Source organism: Chenopodium quinoa, unplaced genomic scaffold, assembly GCF_001683475.1.
Source record: "Chenopodium quinoa cultivar QQ74 unplaced genomic scaffold, ASM168347v1, whole genome shotgun sequence".
Lineage (NCBI taxonomy): Eukaryota > Viridiplantae > Streptophyta > Magnoliopsida > Caryophyllales > Amaranthaceae > Chenopodium > Chenopodium quinoa.
Genome location: NW_018743942.1, coordinates 1,605,170 through 1,627,075, shown reverse-complemented (window position 1 = coordinate 1,627,075; position 21,906 = coordinate 1,605,170). Strand labels below are relative to the sequence as shown.

The following is a 21,906-nucleotide window of genomic DNA, read 5'->3' as shown; positions in this document are numbered from 1 at the left end:
TTTCTTCGGCTCCTCCTCAGAGAACGGATGAGCCGAGTGCTTCTGGACGGGACGATGAAATTCCCGCTGTCCTTTTGGGATATCCTCCCTGGGTTTTCAGAGTGGGAGAATGCCGAAGTCGCTTCGGCCATGATAAAGAACCGCCCCTACTCATGGTGGGTAGAGAACGCCGATCAATATCGATTTGCCGAGCAAATTGAGTTGCACTACGGCATTTTTGAAGCTGATGGATATTGGTGCGAATGCCCTCAGCATCCGATAGAATCCATCGTCCACCCCCGGGGTATGTGGGGGTGTACACGAGACAGCTTCAGTATGGGCTGAGGTTCCCTTTGGACGCATTCGTCCGAGACTTGCTGATCCATTACAACATTTCCCTGTGCCAGCTGACCCCCACCAGCATCCGAAGGGTAATGACGTACTTATGGGTCTGCAAATTCTTCAGGTACGTGCCGAACCTGCATTTGCTTCAAAAAGGCTCCATCGGCTAGTGCCAAACATTCAAAGTGGGCACGGATGCCATGGCTCTGGGTGGTATCGGATTGAGTCTCGGCCCCCGTTCCTAACCATGTGGCCGAACGACTCTTCAGACAAGGACTGGAGAGGTCAATGGATTTGGGTTAGGGCACCCACGGAGCCGAGCCACCCTTACGTTTTCAGCGCTCCCCGGTATCTTGCCGAGCCGGATCCTGATATGGGAAGTTTTAGGTCCTCCCGAAGATAGCGGGCCAGACCCGAACCTTAATCAGCAGAACATCTTCGGCAAGCTGCCGAACCGGGGAGGCAGCGGCCGAATGCAGCATATCCCGGAGACTTGGCTCCCGATACGCACTATGTTTTCCAAGAGAATATGCTGGCAGCTGTCGGCCTCAGCCGAAAGTTTAGGGATGGTAATCTTCTTCGGCTGGGGCCGAGGCCTTTTAATTATCTCTTTTCTTCTTTCATTTTGCTTTCTTGTGATGTGCCGAACTAACTGAATTGACTTCTCCCCTTTTCTTTTTCAGAACGGGACGAGACCAACGTCGGCATTGATTACGCTCGCCTTGGCGTCAACCGAGAACGAGTCGTAACTGATCGGGCTCCCCCTATCACTGAACCAAGGCGCCGAGAGGTTCACCTAGACTCTTCCCACTTCCAAATTGAGGCTGTTGCTCTGTATCAGAGGCAGAAGCCTTGGTGGAAGAAGAGGGATCCCTTGTTTCAGCTGCTGGAAGAAGAAGCTGAAGCTGCCCGTACAGCCGAAGAGGTTGCACGGGTTATTGAAGCTTGTGAAGGTGGAGAAGGGTCCTCCAGAGTTGCTGAAGAAGCTGCGGCTAGGGCAGCTGAAGAAGACGAGGCTTTGCTGAAGACCTCGGTGAGCCTTTAGACTTAACTTTGTCTTTCTTCTTTTTTTTTTTTTTACTCACACTCTTCTTCCCCCCTGTCTGTTACAGTCTGAAGAGAGTAACAGACACAGAGAAGGCAAAGCTCCTGTTCGTCCCGAAGATCAAATACAAGAGTCTTCAGACTCAGATATGGACGAGCAGCCGCTTCAGAAGAGGCGCCGAAGAATGGCCATCATCGGCCCGCATGACTTTCAGCGGAGGCCGATGACCATCGGCGTTGAAATAAGGGAACCCGAGGAAGGCAATGGATCGCCGAGGGTTCCCCGGCCACCGCCTCAATCACCCCCAAGGGCCTCTCCGCCACCCCCCGAGATGGAGGTGGATCAGAGAACTCCCAAAACCTAAGGGAGAGGTTCTGGAAGAAGCTCGAGAGAGTGCCGCCGAGGACAAGGATGGAGACGCCGTGATGCCCAGTGCTGAGGGTTTCACGGCGGACATTGCCAGAGAGGTTGGGGCCTTCGTCCTCACACCTGAAGAAGAAGAGGTCACAATAATTGACTCTTCTGAGAAGGAGGAGGACGTTGAGCCACCCAAAGCTAAAGAGGCTCCATCGTCATCCTTCCCTTCCTTCCAGACGCTGCAGTCTGGAGAAATGGGTTTTCTCGGCCCCCCGAATTCCAGTCCCAGACCACATCTGGGACCTCATATGGGGTCAGAAACCGAGAAGGTGCTGCAGCCTACTTCGGCGATTTTGCTGGCCTGTCCGAAGTAGATAGGGCAAGGATTTGGTCGCTGAAGGCCACTGCTGGGATGGGCGAATCCAGCAGATCAGTTCCTGACCCTGCCAGGTCCAACCAACTGCTGATGATGCAGGTAATTCTCCTTGCCTTGATTTCTTTCTGAACTCAACCTTTCAGCTATTATTTTTTACTTTTTTAACTTGTGCCCCTGTTTTCAGTTCGTGCACAATCAGACTCTCACTGTAGAGCTGATTGATACCCTACAAGATAGGGTAGACGCTGCTGTGCACGAAAGGAAGGTGGCTGAAGAGGAAGTTAAGCTTGCTAAGCTGAAGCAAGCAGCAGCTGAAGAGAAGCAGCAGGAGGTTGAGGAGTACGGTAAAAAAGCTGCCGAAGCTCTGAAAACCTTCTGTGATGCTATGGAGATGGAGGTTTTTCCCCCACTGATGGAAGGGGAAAAATTCCTCCAGGAGCATATGGGAGTGGACGTCTCCAAATTCAAGGCTGCTATTGAGAGCCGAATTCAAGAAGGAACTGCTGCACAAGCTGAAGTGCAGCAGCGTCTAGAGGCTCTTGAAGCCAGCCGAATGGCTGCTGAAGAGTTGCTCTTGGCCAAAGACGTCCAACTCTCAGAGGCTGCTGCTGCTGCTGAAGCTCAAAGAGCTAAATTCCAAGAGGCTGAGGATCAACTGCTGATCCAGAAAGTTGAAGTGGCCCAAGCTCAGACAAAGGCTTTCCAAATTCAGCAAGAGCTGAATGAGCTGAAGGGGTCCTCCTCCAAAGTCGCTGAACAGCTGAAGAAATCCAAGGAAGACTTGGAGGAGACCCAGAAGAAGCTGGCTGATGCTGAGGCTTTACTCAAAGTCCGTGTTTACACCCAAGAGGAATATGAGATGGGTTTCAGAAACGGATTCCGAGTATGCCGAAGACTCTGCCTTCATGCTGAGCCGAAGCTTGACTGGTCTAAATGTGCTGAATGGGTCCAAGATCCCGAAGACCCTCACATGAAGTATGCAACTCCAGCTGAAGCTGAAATTCTTAAGGCTGAGGAAGCCGAAGAGGAAGCTGAAAGACTGGAGTTGGAAGCTGAGCAGAGGGAAAGGGAGGCTCGGCAAAGTGCAAAGCCCGCCTCTTCTGCTGCTGGGGCTGAGGCCACCAGGGGACTCAACGCTGATCAGTCTGATCCTCCGGCTGAAGCATAGGAACTCGGGCAGTCGTCTTCAGAATCTTGCGGTTCATCATGTGCTTAACTTTAGACTTGCCGCTTTCTGAGTTTTTGCCTTTTGTTTTTTTTTTTGCTTCAGCTTGCCTTATCGTACAACAGCTTATTATATTTTTATTTTGCCTGTACGTATTTCGGCAGCTGTTACTTTCCGCTTGTGGGCGGCTGCCGACTATTTTTGTAATTCAACATTTTTATTTCAAAGAAGTTCACTTTCTCAGCTTTCTCGTGTATTATTTTTTTTCTTCGCTTTACCAGTCTTCGCACTTTACTGCTTTCTTTGAATGATCTTTCAAATATTTGCTAAGTGCAGAACTTCGGCTAGCGAGAATCATTTCTGCTGAGACTTCTTTTTGCCGTTTGTACTCGGATGTTTTCAACTTGTGAAAAAACTGACATAAGTATCAAACTTCGGCTGAGCTGAAGGGTATTAGATCAGTTGTGCCATTTCTCTATTTCCCTCTGCCCCCCCAGAAATCTGAAGATGAGGTCTTCTGAATTCTGGAATGGCTGATAATTTTTCTCGGCTAAGCCGAGGATCTTTGAACACTTTGCTTTATTTTCTACATCTGTTTTTAAAGTACTGATTTCCCACCTGAGAGTTTTCACTCTAGAGATGGTACTCTTGTGACACTTTCTTCAATTCATCCAAGGGAACAACTATCCGAAACACCATGCCGGGGCAGCAGTTTATCTGAAGTACGAGGCATCATCATGCAATACTTCAGAGTTGCAACTACCACCCGGAACTGATTCATCCGAAGTACAAGGCATCACTATGCAATACTTCGGGGCTTTATCAGTTCCTATTTTTTAGGCTATGTTTCGGATAAGTCTATGGCCTTTTTGCCCAAAGGAACAGCTTCTCCGAAGTACAAGGCATCACTATGCAATACTTCGGGCTTGTATCCTTTTTTGGCAGGTTTTACGGCTTGCCGAGGTACAAGGCATCATTATGCAATACCCCGGACAGCGCCGAATGAAACCTTGAATTTTTTGAAAAACCGTAGAAAGCATAAAGACTTAAAGAATACACGCAATCTGAATGAATACTGGCTCGATGGCCTTTTTATAAACAAAATCAGTGTACTTACATAGATTGTACTATCCGAAGGATTTACACATAGTATTTTTTGAGCACATCGGCATTCCAATGGTTTTTCAGCTCGGTGCCATCCATTTGTTTGAGTCTGAAGGTACCGGGCTGAAGCTCTTGATAAATTTCATAAGGTCCCTCCCAAGATGCTGAGAGTTTGCCATGAATGCGACTTTTTTGAACAGCTGCAGCATTCCTCAAAACTAAATCCCCAACTCTGAGAGGTCGTTGATAGACTCTTCGGTTGTAGGACTTGCTCATTCTGAGCTTGTGTGCAGCCATCCTTTCTCGGGCTAGATCTCTAATCTCGTCAAGGAAGTCGAGGGACTCTTTCATGAGCTGCTCATTTTCCTCGGCTGAGAAGAGATTCACTCGTAGGCTTTCTGAGCCCACTTCCACTGGAAGCACTGCTTCGGATCCATACACCAGCTGAAAAGGTGAATGCCCCGTTGCCTCCTTCTCGGTTGTCCGGAGTGACCAGAGGGTTCCCGGAAGTTCCTCTACCCACTTGGACTTTTGATCCTCTACTCTTTTTCTGAGAGCGTTAAGGATCTGTTTATTTGCGGCTTCGGCTTGGCCATTACTCTGAGGGTGGCAAACCGCGGAGTAAGCCAATTTTATCCCGAATTGATCAGTGTATCGGCGCAAGGGCAGGTTGTCAAACTGTCTGCCGTGGTCGAACACAAAAACTTTTGGGATGCCGAACCGAGTTATTATGTTCTGCCAGATGAACTGTCTGACAGTTTGCTCAGATATGCTTGAAGCAGCTTCCGCTTCAATCCATTTGCTGAAATAGTCGATTCCGACTATCAGCCACTTTCTTTTGTATGGGGCCTCGGGAAAGGGTCCCAGAATATCCAACCCCCATTGTGCAAATGGAAGAGGATTAAGAATTGGCTGGAGATCTAGGCATGGCCGATGGATTACCGGTGCAAATTTTTGGCATTTCTCGCATTTTCTGACCATGTTCTTTGCATCCGAGATCATTGTAGGCCAAAAATACCCTGCCCTGAGAGCTTTGTGGGCTAAGGTTCTCCCTCCTATGTGGTTTCCGCAGATGCCGAGGTGAATCTCTCGGAGAATATAGTCGGCATCCGTTGGACCCACGCATTTCAATAATGGAGCGGAGAAGGATTTTCTGAGGAGTTGGCCGCCGAAGACGAGGAATCGTGAACTGATCCGCTTTATCTTGGAGGCCGAATTCCTATCCTCGGGGAGCTCGTCCCTGAGTTTATAAGCCAGGATGTCATCCATCCAGCTCGGCTCGAGCGCAGCGCAGCAGATTGATATTGCTTCGGCTACACTCTTTTCTCGGCGCACCTCCACATAGACAGAACGGCTTAACTCAGTCAGAGTTGAGCTTGCAAGTTTGGAGAGTGCGTCCGCTTGAGCATTTTGACCCCTTGGGATCAGCTCTACTTCGAAAGATCTCAGCTTCGCAATTGTCGATTTGATCCTTGTGAGGTAAGCTGCCATTGAAGGCTCTTTAGCCTCATACTCCCCCCGGATCTGATTGGCGACCAGCTGAGAATCTGTCTTGAGGTAGACATGCTCGGCTTCCAACGATATGCACAGGTCTAAGCCAGCAATGGCTGCTTCATATTCGGCCTCGTTGTTAGAGGCTTTGAATGAAAATTTTAGTGCATACTCGAAGGTTTTGCCTTCGGGAGAGGTAATGACGACCCCTGCCCCCGAACCGTTCACGGTGGAGGACCCATCCGTGAAGACGGTCCAGATTTTCCTCCTTGCATCCAGAGTCTCCTGATAGGAGCACTCGGCCAAGAAGTCTGCCAAGGCTTGCGCCTTGATGGCTGTTCTCGGCTGATAACCGATACTGAACTCGGTGAGCTCGAAAGCCCACTTTGCTAGTCTACCGGATTTTTCAACCTTGCCGAGGACTTTCTCTAACGGCTGATCAGTTAGAACCGCTATTTGATGAGAATCAAAATAGGGTCGCAACTTCCGAGCAGCCACCACCACTGCATAAGCCACTTTTTCTAACAATGGGTAGCGCGTCTCGGCATCCGTCAGGGTGTGGCTGACGAAATAGATCGGCTGTTGAACTTTTTCTTCTTCCCTTAGCAGCACCGCGCTTACCGTGGCTGGACTGACCGCCACGTATAAGTATAGGATGTCTCCTACGACTGGCCTTGCCAGTGTTGGGAGTTGAGCCAGGTGTTCACGGAGCTGCTGAAAGGCTGACTTTTGTTCGTCTCCCCATTCAATGCCTTTTGAATTTTGGAGCTTCAGCGCCTTGAAGAAAGGGAGCCCTTTGTCTGAGGCTCGTGAGATGAACCTGGACAAGGCAGCCATTCTCCCGGCTAGACGCTGAATATCCCTTTTTGTCTTCGGCTCGGGGAGGTCTAAAGCAGCTTGTACTTTGGCGGGGTTTGCATCAATCCCCCTCTTGCTGACCATGAAGCCGAGGAACTTGCCTGACTTCACGCCGAAGACACATTTCTTCGGATTCAGCTTCATTTTGTATTTTCTGAGGGTGGCGAAGGTTTCGGCTAGGTCCGTGACATGATCTTTTTCTTTTATGCTTTTGACGATTGAGTCGTCAACATAAACCTCCATGTTTCGGCCTTTTTGCTCGGCGAAAACCTGATCAACCAACCTCTGATATGTTGCCCCCGCATTTTTCAATCCGAAGGGCATCATTCTGTAATTGTACAACCCGGAACTTGTTATGAACGCTGTTTTAGCTCGGTCCTCGGGGTGCATGAAGATCTGATGGTATCCCGAGAATGCGTCCATGAAACTGAGCAGAGCATGCCCGCTTGTCGAGTCGACCAGTTGGTCGATCCTCGCAGCGGATAGGAGTCCTTGGGACATGCCCTATTCAGGTCCGTGAAGTCAACGCACATCCTCCAGTTACCATTTGCCTTCTGAACCATTACAACATTGGCCAGCCACTCCGGATACTGACAGGGTTCAATGAACCCAGCATCTAGGAGCTTATCGACCTCAGCTGCGATGTTCTGGTTCTTTTCGGCGGAGTAGTTCCGCTTTTTCTGCTTAATGGGTCGACTGGAGGGGTCGACATTAAGCCTATGGGAGACGAAGTCCGGATCAATCCCGGGCATTTCTGCGGCTGAGAAGGCGAACACGTCTCCACTGGCCCGTAGGAGTTGGACGAGTGCCGCACGGGTGTTTGGCTCCAGTGACGACCCGATGCTAACACATCTGTTCGGATCTCCTACGGTCAGTTCTATTGACTCGGTCAGGTCATCCGTCTCCATGCTCTTAGAGTTGGATTCCTCGAATTCCGGCCTGCTATCAATATTAGCAGACTTTCCTGACCGCGGCTGGCCATCAGAGTCGTTCGGCTCTGAGGCGGAGTCAGCCTTTTGGCCCCCATCAGATTTCTCGTTGTCTGGGGCTTCATTAGCCGAAACGTCTGAGCCTCTCGGCTTTTTGGCGTTTCGGTCCCGGTGCTTTTCCTCCCCATCGCCACGGTCGCCTCGGCGAGACGTGGATGGCTTGAGGTGATTGCATCGGCGGGCTTCTTTTTGACTGCCCTTTATTTTCTCGGAGCGTCCCTCGTCTGAAACGTATATCATGATTTGATGATACGTGGAGACGACTCCTTGAATGCCGTGAATGAGGGGTCTCCCCATGATCACGTTGTATGCAGATGGAGCATCTACGACCAAAAATTCGGCCATGATATTCCTAGCTGCTCGGCCTTCGCCGATGGTGACAGGAAGTGTAATCTTCCCGTCAGGATACGAGGAAGAGCCGTTGAATCCAGACACCGGGTAGGGTGCGGGGGCCAGGTGCTCGGCTCCCATCCTCAGCTGGTCGAACGCTCCTCGGAAGAGGATGTTCGCCCCGCTACCGCCGTCGACGAGGGTCCGCCAGACGTTGCGGTTGGCGATGCCCAGAATGATTACTAGTGGGTCATCGTGGGGGTATACCACCCCCTCACAGTCTTCGGCTGTGAACAGGATGTTCGGCGCCGGTGACTGGGACTGCCGAAGCTCAGCCAGATGAATCTGATGGGTTAGACCCCTCAGTTGGCGTTTGGCTGTGCCTCGCGAGATTCCCCCGGAAATAACTAGGATGTCGAGGGACTCCTTGCCCTGAGGTCCCTTATCCTTCTTCCGAGCGAAGTTGAGGTCCTGCCGAGAATCTTTTTCAGCTTTTTTCTCCTCGCGCCTGTCCGCGAGGTATTGGCTCAGGTACCCCTTGCGGACCAGATCCTCAATCTGGTCCTTCAGCTGGACGCAGTCCTCGGTGCGATGTCCGGGTGAGTCATGGAACTCGCACCACTGGTCCTTTCCCCTCGTCTGATGCCAGGGAGGCAACGGACGAGGTTTTTTGAATCTCCCCTCGTCCTTCGTCGTGCTGAAAATCTTAGCACGGGGAAGGGAGAGTGGAGTGTATGAATCGTACCTTCCCGTGTAGGGAAAGTGTCTTTCCTTCTTCGGCTCGGCAGCAGAGGACGGTTCTGAGGCCTTAGCCTTCCCTTTCCTCTGCGCCGAGACTTCGGGCTGCTGCCCTTTCGGCTTGTCAATTCTCGGACGAGACTGAGACCTGGATCTGTTCCACTCCTCGGCTCGGATGAACCTATCCGATGCTTCCAAGGCTTCCTCCAGGGTCTGCGGGGGATGCATGACCATGAAGTCCAGGAACTTTCCAGCTTGGAGGCCGTTCCGTAGCGCGAACACGGCCAGGCCTTGATCCAGGCTTGTGATTCCGGATGACTCGTTGCTGAAGCGAGTCAGATAGTCGCGGAGGCTCTCGTCCTCCGCCTGCTGCAGACTCATTAGCTCTGCAGTGGTCTTCTCTCGGCGGTTGGCCGTAGAGAATTTGCTCTTGAACTTGTTGGAGAGGTCGTTCCAACCGGTTATGGAGCCTTCCTTGAGCCCTTTGGTGATCCAGGATTGGGCAACACCTTTGAGGGTCGTAGGAAAGTATTTACACCAGGTAGCCTCAGACCTCGGGTTCAGATACATGTGCCCCTCGTAAGAGGCAATGTGATCCTTAGGATCTGAGGTACCATCGTAAGTAATATGTGCCGGGATTTTGACCGTTGGCACATGCTCTTCCAGAATCCACTTCTGGAAGGGCGAGTTCGATGGAACCATGACCGCCTTCCCCTTGTACCCGGCCTCAGGGACCTCGCTCCCTCCTCTCTCAGAGGTGGAAGTGGTTTTCGTCCCCGGCTGAGACAAGGTTGGGTGGGGTCCGGTATCCTCTGGGAAGGTGAGGCGGCTATGCACACTCACCTCCCTCGAACCCAAGCGTTCGTGAACGCTTTGGCGGGCGAATTCCGGGTCCTTGGAGGGCCCCATGGAATTCTGAGCTTCGGAGTGGTCAGAGGGTTGAGGGTTCCTCCTCCTCTCCTTACTGGAGTTTCGGGTGTCCCCTCGCCACCTCTGGCCGAGCTCTCTATGTGGTGGAACTTGTCCACCATCATCCTGACCGATCCTCCTTTTCAGGTTTCTCGGCTGGTGATCATCAGGCATCTGGATTGGAGCCCCTTGAGCTTTAAGGAACTCCATGCAGATGGCCACTGCTCTGGCCACTTCCTCGGTGGAGGGTCCGGAGGGAGGAGTCTCCCGCGGATGTGACCTGGATTGCACGCTATGGCGTGGCGGGGAGTTCCTCGCACCTGAGCCACTCGGTCTCGGGGATGGCCCCGGCTGCCGAGTGTGGTGCGAGGTGTTCTCCTCCTGGAGGCTAGGACCTCTTGAGGCTTCCCTTTCCGGAGAAATGGGGGCCTCCGATTCGGAAGAGGCTTGCTCCGGGGAGGGATAAACCGGCTGGCGTTCCCTCACCGTAATCCGGCCTCCTCCCTTCTTAGCCTTCTTGGAACTCTTTCCACTCTTAGTCATGGCGACTGCCGGAGTGTTTGATGACTGACGCGAAATTTAGTAGCGTTCCCCACAGACGGCGCCAAATTGTTTCGGATGAAAACAATCGAATCTCGGAAGATCCTTTTATCTTGAGGGAACTTGGTCTCGGTCCGAACGACGCAGGAGCCGAGGGTTTCCTGCACAACAAATACACGTAAACTAGCCTCGGGGGGGACGCCGAGGAAGGCCCCTCCGATGCTTAAGTCAGTATATTAGAGAGAGAAAGCTGTGCAAGAGTTTAGTTGCTTGAGGCTTTATTGTCTTACCAAGAATTGACCAAATTGTTGGCTTTTATACCTTGGCTAATGAAGGAGGCGGATTGGGCCCGGAAGTCAGTTGGGCTGGGCCAAGCTGATTGGGCCGTTGACTGACCTTGACATGGCTTTGAGGATGTTGATTTTTGACTTTAGCACATTTGGAGAGTTGAACCTTAACCTTGGGCTTTTAATTGGATCATTCAGTGACCAGGCCCAATTGGACTAAATTGGACCCAAACATGTGTTATCACCTAAATATTATCCATAAAGCTTATCAATCTATCATAACCAAATTAATACATGGAGAGAACTACACACGGCAATGGCGTGTCCAGTATTTAACCCAAGTTCTGGAGCATCACCCTAGATCTAATGTTTGCCAACAAAAAGCCGCGACAATAAGTCCTCCCTCTGTCCCTTATTTTTCGCCTCATTTGACTTATCACGGTCTCCAAAAAGCGTCTTCAAACAAATGTATCTTTATTTTTATAACCATGAAAATTAAAAAAAAAAATAGATAATAAAATATACATGGAGATGAATCCAACAAGATTCCACATTTCCACTTAATTATATAATCTCTCATAAATTAATGAGAATTAATGGTCAAAGTTATCAAAATTTGACCCAAATATTAACAATGGAGCAAACAAATAAGGACGAGGAGTAACATTTAGCTTATACGGAGTAAAGTAGAGTTAATATATTCACCTTTTCAGCACGCCAAGACCGCGACTACCTACAACCAACAGGTCAACTTGCTTCTGCTCAGCAACTTGACAAAGTACTTCCTTTGGTTCACCACGCATAGTCAATGCTTCTGCTTTAATCTATTTTCAACATTGTCAATCCATAACTAATTCATCAAGTAAGTGTTATCATTGATAATACTGCATTAAGCTAAGAGCACATTCTCCTTAATTAATTTTGTACTCACCTTCAAATCCTTACAGCTTTTCATAGCGCGAGCGAATATACCTGCCGATATTTGCTCTTGTGCGTGCTTAACAGATTCTAAGACCGAAGTTGTCGTATAAACAACTGCATATACAAATTCACACACAATACACAATTTTTAGATATTTGATACAGAGTACTCTGTTTAGAAGTAGTTACACCATTTATTTATTTATTTTGACAAAATTGCACCATTTATTTAATTAAAATGAACTTTAACAGATTCTTAGACAGAAATTGTCGTATAAGCAATTGCTTATACATTGTCACACACAATGACACAATATTCAATTTATAGATATTTAATTTAATGCTCAATTTAGAAATAATTGCACAATTTAATTAAAATGGACTACCACTCATTGAAAGAACAGCCAATGAGCCAAATTTGCGAAATACTCCGCATGCTTTACTTGCAAACTATTTATTTACTCCGTATTGTAAGTACAAAAATAAGAATAAATAAGCAATTACAAATAATATAACATTAAAAGCTGGAATAGCTCAGTTGGTTAGAGCGTGTGGCTGTTAACCACAAGGTCGGAGGTTCGACCCCTCCTTCTAGCGTTTTAAGGAGGTTTTTTTTTTAAAAAAAATAAATAAATAAAATTTGTAAGGAGCTTGATATCATGAAAACATACGAGTACTAAATCTTTTTTTTTTTTATATTTTATATATATATATATAAAAACAAATACTTGAAATAAACAATCTTAAAATAGCCTCAATTCTTCTCTTCTACCATTATGATTATGAGCTGTAAAAAAAAAACCAGAAAAAAGATAGAAGAGAACAAACCAGGTCCGGCAGGATAGACATAAGTTTGGAAAGGAAGGTTGACATGAACCAAGTACACCAAATTCTCCCTTTCTTCATTTTCAGTTGAAATAACAGGCTTCAAAACATTGGATAACACCCAGTTTAGAGCGTAAAAACTCCCTTTACTTTCATCAAGTGCTATCATCACCTTCATTTTTTTCTTCGGTATGTTTTTATTATTTAGAATGGTTTTTTTAATTTTTGTTTGAGAGTAATTATTTGGAAAGTGGATCAAGACAAATTGTTTTTGTTGGATTGATTTAGGGCTGTATATAAGGGAAGATGAGTTAAGAGAACATAGTATTCAGGGAAATACAATGGGCAGCTCATGCAAATGGCCCTACACCTAACACGTGTACCACATTTCAGACTCCTGCTAATCTGCTATGTGTTAACGTACATTCATACGGAGTATCTTTACTGTTTTTGTTTCGTACTCATTCCCTCTTTATTTAAGTTCCTCACCTTGACTTTAGGATTATTGGAACATACAATTTTGACCAATATTTTTTACTTAGGGTCTATTCTCTTTAGATTATTTTAAATTTACTTCGGTTCAATTTTTTTTAATTTTCTTCTCATAATTATTTAATTTAATTCAGCTCACTTTAGTCAATCAGAACAGACCCTTAATATATAAGATTTTACATAGCAATGTAGATTACTTAGCTATATATTAGAATCATTTCAATATATGATTTTCAAATAAAATTAATTTTAAACTATTATTAGTTAAAGTTTTACGTTGACAAATGTATCCGACAAACTTAATATAGAGAGTGGAGTACATTTTGATAATTGCCTATGCTTTATACATAGTACGAAGTATATTAGAATGAAACATTATCATATGAGTGTTTGTTAGAATCGTCTTGTATATTTTTCAAATGTCTACTTTTTATAATTCATAATTACTAAAAGTATTATTGATCAAAATTTTAAATTGACAATTTGTCAATCTATATATTATTGAGCTGAACTGATTGGAGCTAAATTGAACTGAACTGAGCTAAAATGAATATTTTATGAGAGAAGAAAATTAGGAACTGAAATGAACTGAACTGAACTAAACTAAACTGAATTGAAATTGAGTTGAAGTAAACAGACCCTTGATACCGTACCAATTTGTATATATATATATATATATATATATATAAGCAGTAAATATATTTCCCAAAATAAAATTAAGTTGAGAATTCATGACAAAATCACGCGCAGAACGGTGTAATTAATGTTAAATTTTCCTCAATCTTTCCCTTTTAAGCTACTTATATATAGCCCTAAGGGCTATGCTTAACATTTTCCTTTTTTTTTTTATTTATGCTTCCTCACTCTATATTTAATAGTGCATCATTTAGTTTCCCTATTACCAAAGTTTTATAAATATAATTGCATCACATACCCATTTTAGAAAATATTCAATATATCCTTACTTTTTACCCTTATTTCTGTAATATATGCTTAATTGCTTATGATCACATGAGCAAATTTTGTATTTTTATTTTTCGCTCTAGTCCTTTTTTACAACGTACAAAAAAATAATACTCCGTATTATGGACTCCCCCAATGGTACAATATAAAAAGAATGGAGGAAGCATAAAAAAAAATTAATATTTTGAAAATACACAACTAGAAATGTCATGTAGAACAATATTTCACATAATTGTGGGAGTATTATCTTAAATATGAATTAAAAGTAAAAAAAAAGTGTCAACTAAGGGTATGTTCTCATTTACTAAATTGAACTAAATTGAGTTGAACTGAATTGTTTATGAGAGAAGGAAATTAAGATCTAAACTGAATTGAAATTGAAATTAAACTAAAGAGAACAAACCCCAATTAATAATAGAAATAAAAATTTAGACAAAATGGTGTAAAAGGTTTAATTTGTGTGTGTGTGTGAAGGTAACAATATATATATATATATATATATATATATATATATATATATATATATATATATATATATATATATATATATATATATATATATATATGTTCATGCTATATAAATTAATAAAAGTCGCTCAGACAAAATTGAATAAACCAAACAGAGCCTAAGCCAATGCTTGGCTATTTAATCACATGGTACCTACCACATAAAGTTTACGGTAGGAATTTAATCTTAGGCCTGTTCTCTTCAAATTATTTTCAGTTCGGTTTAGTTCTTAATTTTCTTCTCTCATAAAATATTTTGTTCAGCTCAGTTTAGTCAATCATAACATGCCCTTAATTAATTAAGAAGAAATAATAAATTAAATAATTAAAGTATATTTTAGGAAATTAAATCAATGGACAGCTCATGGAAATTGGAAAAAACCTACACGAGATTACACCTGACATAATAAGTAAAGTGAACCAACACATGTCACAAAGGAAGAAACTCGTGATTTATCCCATACCATGCAAATTGCAAATGATGCAATCATGAATCACATATTCACACCATAAATATCAGAAAGGATAAGCTCAAATAATCAAATAAAATTGTGTTAAAATGAATGCACCGAATCAGACCAAGCCTATATAAGTATATACAACTGTACTTCGGATGATCCTAATGAGACATCACTCAGTCATAGTCATAGCTTAGTAATTCACAAATTGGGGTGCCAACTTTGGCAATTATTGATTTCTGTATATAGATAATGACGGTATAATGCAACTTCTAAATTATCTCCTAAAGTTAATACCACTAATTTAGGAAACAAATAAATCATATACACACATGAAAAAACTACTTCAATTCATAGCTTACAACAAACGTGATGAAAGAAATTAATTTGTGGTTTACAATAAACTACATAACATAGCACCATAATGCACGCCTTGTTCCGTTGCCTCCATATATATATACTTCCAGTTTTCGGTAAAATATTACAAGCGCTGTTTAGTTCATCGTATGTACATACATATTACCCGATTTTGTTATACCATGGAGACTTGACATTTAGGAGATACAAACTAACGTTACACAACTACTAGCTTATAGTTTTGCCATATCAGAGTATATACACTCGGTACAAAACATTTTCTTCTTGCTTGGTCTCATCTTTACTTGATATGCTTCGGTGGCTTCACAATCAAGACTGGGCAACAAGCGTGGTGTGCACAATAGTCACTAACACTTCCAAGAAATGCTCTGTGTATCATCAAAACAAAAACAGTTACAAGAAAACTTATTGCCATTGTATTAGTTTTGAAAGCTAAAAAGTCGGCTATTTATTCATCCCATTTTAATCATTTAAATTTATTATTATTATTATTTTTTTTTTATCATTGTCCTTCTTCGTATAACAATTTTAATTATATGTAATATGTACTCTATCAGTTTCTTTTGTTCGACCCATTGTTCTACTTTAAGGGCCTGTTCACTTCAACTTAATTTCAGTTCAGTTCAACTCTTAATTTCCTTCTCTCATATAATATTCAGTTCATTTAAGTTTCAATCAATTCAATTCAGTTCAGCTTTAATCAGTTCAGTAAATGTGAACATACCCTAATTTATTTCATTTTTGCATAGAAACATGTATACTTGGCCTTTATAGTGCAAATCAATCATTGTTCAAAGTTAGGATTATGTATGCATTACTAAGACGAACAAAAATTATTGTGCATAATGCAATGTAAAATTAGTTATAGGAACTCAATCATGATACACCAATGAGTAAATTCATTAATTAACTACCTCTTTAATCCGCCTAGACCACGACTGCCAATGACTAGCATATCAACATGTGATTGTTCAGCTGCTTTGCAAATCTCATCTTTGGGATCTCCTTGAAAAATCAAAGTTTCAGCTCGAACCTACGTACACAACAAAGAGGATTATTACATTATTGTGGACGGTAATATAGTAAAGTGCTCGGAATTTTACCATATTTTGCTTGCAGATTGAGATTGCACGTTGAAGGATGTTAGCTGAAACCTCTGCTTGTGCTTTCTTTACAGATTCTACCACAGATGATGCAGCAAAAGCAGCTAATTCACATGAATCCAATATATACACCAAAGTTATTAGCATATGTATTAATATTGTAATAATGCATTACACGAAAATAACCTTTTCGTAGCGATTATTTTAACCTTTAGGCCCCGTTTGGTTTAACGTAAAATATTTTCAATGGAAAATTAGTTTTCATGGAAAACATATTTTCAAGGAAAAACACAATTGCAAATTAGTTTTCCTTTTTGTTTGGTTGCATACAAGAAAAATAAAAAATAAGAGTGGAAATATAAGGATGAATGAGAGGGAAGTAAAAAAAGAGGTAAGGAAGAGAGAGGAAAATGTGGCTTCCCTTGTTTTTGGAAGGAAAATGTTTTCCATCATTAAGGATGAAATTTTCCACCCTTGAAAAATTATTTTCCACTCTTTAACAAACCAAACAAAGGAAAATGGGAAAAAAAATGGAAAATTCATTTTCCATGAAAACCTTTTACATCAAATCAAACAGGGCCTTAGCATCGATTGTAATTTCACTATATACATAGGCGCTAGTGTTGGATAAACAATTAAAATATTACCTAAAGTGGTATTCATTTGAGAAATCATGACAAAATCACGTGTCGCGGTGTAATTAATGTTCATTTTAATTTAATCTTTCTACTTTTAGCTAATTTATCTAACACCCCGGCCCTGAACATTTGTTAGCTTTTGTCACTCTGATTATTTTTATAGTCAAATCAACTTAAACTCTCATCTTTAACCTACTTAAGCTCTTAGTCACAAATAAGGTCAAAGTATAATTTGATTAAAGTAATAAATTTATAACGACCCGGGGTATCCGGGCCAATAACTAGTTTTTAGTTAAAAATATTGTGAAGACCTATTCTTATGCGAGGCCAAAGATATTAAAAGTCAAATTCATATCTCTTAGCTCATACAAATTAAAGTCAAGGCCCTCAAGGGTACTTGACAGAAAGAGTATCATATATTCCTAATTAAACTTAGGAAATGCTTAACCTTGAATTATCTCTTCGATCTCTATAAATTTAAGCATCAACTTACATACCATCAGCCTAATAATCTAAATGCAACTGATGTATGATCTTTAATTATTGTTGTTGGGCTTACATACTTTTATCACTCTGATTCTTGACTTCTATGTATGTTGACTTTTCTTTGTGTCCCCAAGCGTAGTCTGAGTCAATAGCTCGATCTTTTCGATCAACACATGCAATAACTCTCAAATTTTAATTAGAGACACCAATATACTTATCAATTAAGTGATACTCCTCCGTGTTTTAATAGTGTTACAGTTTAACCAAATACGCATGTTAGAGACACTAATTTGACCATTAATTTTATGCTAATAAAATTATTGAAAAATTCATATTATGAAAATATACATTATAACGAATCCAACAATGTATTATACAATTTCATTTGTTTTTATATATTAGTGAATTAATCAAGTTAAAACCATTATGTGAATAGTAGAAAAAGTCAAACTGTAACACTTATTAAAACACGGAGGGAGTATAAGAACAAATTTAAATCAAATGACGATATATATATTGCTATGCTAAATTGGCGTTGATATGATGTACTCATAATCACCATATCATGAACTACTTTTTACAATAGATTTTTGGATAACGAAGTAGCATTAGTTAAATTTCATGTAAAACTAAGAAGCAAAGAATGATCCAATAGTAGATAAAATAAAGAGAAGATAGACAATATACCAGTGTGTAAACCGGCACCGGCGGGGTAGACATAGTTGTTAAAAGGGTGTTGAACATGAACCAAATAAACCATACAACCTTCTTCTTCAATCGGCGTAGTAGTAGTGGTAGTAGTAGTTGAGTTGGGTTGTATAGTTTTGGGTTTAAGAAGATTAGCAAGTGCCCAATTAAGAGCATAGAAGCTACCATCACTATCGTCCAACGCGACCATGACATTGATCATCTTGCGCGGTAGCATCAACGGCTCGTGTTCGTGCTCCTGCGCCTGCCTCCCTGACTCCGCACCGCTCCCTACCATCTCCTCCCCTGGTGGTGGTGGTGTTGTATGCTCCATTTTTTTAGAGTGTGGTTCTGTTTGGTGTAGTTTGTGTAAGTTTTCAAAGTTGGATGAGGGATTTTGGTGTATATGTGTTTGAGTTGCTAGCTAACTTGCTAAGGTGTCGTTAGCTTAGACACGTGCTTTTCATGCGCTCTCTCTATTGTACTTGTCATTTGTTCTAGTTCTACCCTTCTACTACTCTACCTCTTTGTCCTTTACTATTTGCTCCATCCCACAGTATTTTAAGTTATAGGGATCATAATTCATAAGTTCACTCTCACAATCACTTATTCTATAAAAAATTTATGGATTTTTCATCATATACCTTTGAGTTATTTTTATATTTACTATATATTCACAAAAAATTTAAAATAAAAATTTAGTATGCATAGTATTAGTGGTGTAGCTACTTTAAAAGTGTATCAAACTATTATTATTACTATTATTATTAATGAAAGATAAGTACTATTTTCCGCTGCAAAACTATGTTAAGCCTTACGTAATCACGTGGCGGTAATACTCCCATGTTACTCCCTAAAGTTGGATTATTATTGTAAATATTAGAGAGTAATTTGGGGGTGTTATATTACTAGATTGAATATATGTGGTTGTGATGGTTTTGGAGTTCGGGTTTTGGGTGTTTGGTTGGTATTTTAATTTTGTTTCTTTTTTTTTTTTAATTTTTGGCTGTGATTTTGTTCGACGGTGGCGATGGTGGATTTAGGTGGGTGGTGGGGTGGTATGCTTATGTGGGGTGGTAGATCTGGGCTCGTTTGTGTGGGTTAGGGTTATGGTGGTTGAGGGTGGAGGAACAGGTTAGGGGGTTGGTGATACGAGTGGTGTGGGCTGGTGGTGGGGAGTTAGTTAGGGGCTGGTGCAGTGGCGGTTGTTTGATGTGGGTGGTAGTGGCGGTGGTCTGATAATGGGGTATGGGTTTATTTGGTGGTTGGTGGTGGTTGATACGCCGTGCCGTGGTGGTGCGGCGTTTTTTTTTTTAATTTCTTAAAAACAATTTCCGACCGAATTGGAATACCCGTCTTTCGCCGGAAATTTCTGACGGATTTTCCTGGTGCTGGAAAACCTCCTTCGACGGAAAATTCTAAGATAAATTTCCTACAAAAGCTTTTCTGACAACCGGTTACGACGGAATTCCGTCGGAAACGGGTTTTTCGACGGATTTTGGGGTGGTTCCGATAGAATTTTTTCGTCTGAAATAACCCTTTTTCTAGTAGTGGGAATTATTAGAAAGCTAATTATTCACTGAGGTCAAGTGATTGGAATAACTATGTAATCCCCCATATTTTTAAATATATTATAAATGAAATTTTACTTTATTTATAATATTTATTAGTATTTTTCCGAATTTTATTTTAAAAAGTTTCAAATTATTTTGGGTGGAAAATTATTTTTATTACATTTTTGATTTTTTTATGAACCATCATTCTATAATTCATGTCCAAACAATCAAAGTCAATCTCACTTTACATACTTAATTGGCCCATTAATTTTATGAGGCTCAATCTTACAACTTGCCCTACACCACTCTTTCTCTTATAAATACCCCATACATCCCCAAAATTTTCACCACACAAAAGGTTAGTCTAATTTTCTTTCTCCTTTATTTTATTTCATTTATTTTTATTTTTATTTTTCTTTTCCTTTTCCTTTTAATTTCTTTTATTTTTTTCCCTTTCTTTCTTTCCCCTTATTTCTCCTTCACACTGCTACCACTGCTAATGTTCACTACCGGCGCTGCTTGCCGCTGCCGCCGCCGCCCACCTGACGCCGGCCACCAGTCAGCCGGTGACCGACCAGCCACCGGCAGCATCACTCGTGGCTGCTCCCTTCTCTCTTCCCTTTGATTTTCTTATTTTGCTTAAATTATTAATTTTGGTTTATGTTTTGATTTTATAGTATAAAGTTTATAAATATCAAAATCATGTGTTTTGATGTTTTAAACTAATAATTTCAGATTTTAATTATGTTATAAATTTTCTGATTTTATGAATTATAAACCAAGGGTTTTAATTTATTGAAATTGGGATTTTAGGGTTCTTATGATCAATTAATTAAGCATAAAAACATGTTTTTAAGGAAGTTTTAAGAACTTTTAATCTAAATTATATTGCTAGAAATTTGGTTAAGTATTAATTTATTGTTGTTGGTTGTTTTCTAGGAAGTGATTATTCTCTAGGAGACTTTAAAGTGATTAAAAGTGGCACAAAGGATTGTTTATACGAGGTACGTACATGTCTAGTTCGTTGTAAGTAGTATCATGTTTAGGTACCAAAAGGAATGAACTCAGTTTCATGTTTAGGGAACACTTGTATGGAAATTGTTTGGTTATACATTGAATCAATTCATCATGTGCTTTTGTTTATGAGACATGTTTTGGTGAATTGATCATGTTTGTATGGAATTATGGATGCAAACATGTTGAATTATATTGGATTAATTGTTTGTATGGAATGTTGATACAAACATAATTTTATTGGATTGGTTTGTTAACCACATTTGGATTATTAAAAGATTAAAATTAAATGGTTTAAGTGGAATAATTTATTAATTATTCCACAAGGTTGTTTACTCAATCATGACCTGTTAGTATGTTGAGTAAAGGTGGATTAAGCCGAATGGCTAGGTGAATTGACTATGTTCAACAATTTGGATAAATTGGAAGTTTAATGGAATTAAAGGTCAACTTGTGATGTGAACACCATTGTCCAAAATAAGATTAAAAGTGAATTGATGTATGATTGTTATGTATGGTCTTCTTGAATGAGTCGGCTATTAAATAAAATTGTAATCACGTAAAGTGAAACATGGATGAGCAATAAAACTCTGGAAAGCGTGCACTTCTAGAGTATTGACAATTATGGGATGGGGTATACGGTGGTGGCCCGTGGATTTTCGAGGCTTGTTTGATCAACATGTCCTCTTTTCTTTGGTATTTACATTTTTATTTTATAATGAAAGTTAGATGGGATCCTAGACTAACTTTGTGAGAATGGAGTCGCGCCCATTCTTGCTTCGCGCTAAACTTTTATTTTAAATGGTCATTTGGGACCAAAATGATTTGGTGGATTAGACAACCTCATCATAGCTTACTCCAAATTAAATTAATCAAACTAAATACAAAGAGTCAAGTGCTTGGAATTTGTTAGCAAGTATGTTGAGTCAATTAAATTGTTTAAAGTGTGGAGTCTTGATTAATGAATTCGAGTTGTATGTTTATTTACTTTAATTAATTGATCATGCTAGGTTTGGTACGTTGTAGCTTGTATGTACTCAGCTTTGCTGATTGCGTGCTTTTGTGTGTGTTTTCTTTTGGTCATGGCCTTCGCCTTTCAATGACCCTGTGATGATCCAATTATTACACTTGTATTATTGGGGAGCAGTATTGCACAGGTTAGCTTGATGATGTGAAGTTCGGGGATTTGACATACGCATTGTCAAGGGATTGGTGTGATCGAGAGTATTCGTTCTTTGTGTTGAACTTATTTATGTTTTACTATTTTAATTATGTTTTGGGATTTTGAATATTGGTTTGATTTATAGAGAAAATCATCCAAAAAAGATAATTTATCAAAACAGAGTCTGAAGATCGAAAAACTAACTT

General features: G+C 41.4%; 2 protein-coding genes and 1 non-coding gene across 3 annotated transcripts in view; 1 reads left to right on the top strand and 2 right to left on the bottom strand.

Moving 5' to 3' along the window:
* LOC110688839 (universal stress protein A-like protein) overlaps positions 1-12,731 on the bottom strand; it is a 23,318-nt gene extending 10,587 nt beyond the window's left edge. Inside the window, exons 1-3 of the mRNA XM_021865594.1 lie at positions 12,260-12,731; positions 11,442-11,545; positions 11,216-11,334 (exon numbers count right to left, since the gene is read on the bottom strand). Coding sequence (XP_021721286.1) covers positions 11,216-11,334; positions 11,442-11,545; positions 12,260-12,434 — 398 coding nt within the window. The 5' untranslated portion in view covers positions 12,435-12,731. The remainder of the gene's footprint in view (positions 1-11,215; positions 11,335-11,441; positions 11,546-12,259) is intronic.
* On the top strand, positions 11,955-12,028 carry TRNAN-GUU. Its single transcript has one exon. It is a non-coding gene; the product is annotated as a tRNA-Asn (tRNA).
* A 2,359-nt stretch (positions 12,732-15,090) lies between the features above and the next one.
* Positions 15,091-18,533, bottom strand: LOC110688897 (universal stress protein in QAH/OAS sulfhydrylase 3'region-like). Its single transcript, XM_021865656.1, has 4 exons — positions 17,969-18,533; positions 16,158-16,261; positions 15,969-16,087; positions 15,091-15,422 (listed from the first exon to the last, which is right to left on the bottom strand). The coding sequence occupies exons 1-4, from the start codon at positions 18,300-18,302 to the stop codon at positions 15,335-15,337; spliced, it is 645 nt and encodes a 214-aa protein (XP_021721348.1). The 5' UTR covers positions 18,303-18,533; the 3' UTR covers positions 15,091-15,334.
* Positions 18,534-21,906: the final 3,373 nt, after the last annotated feature.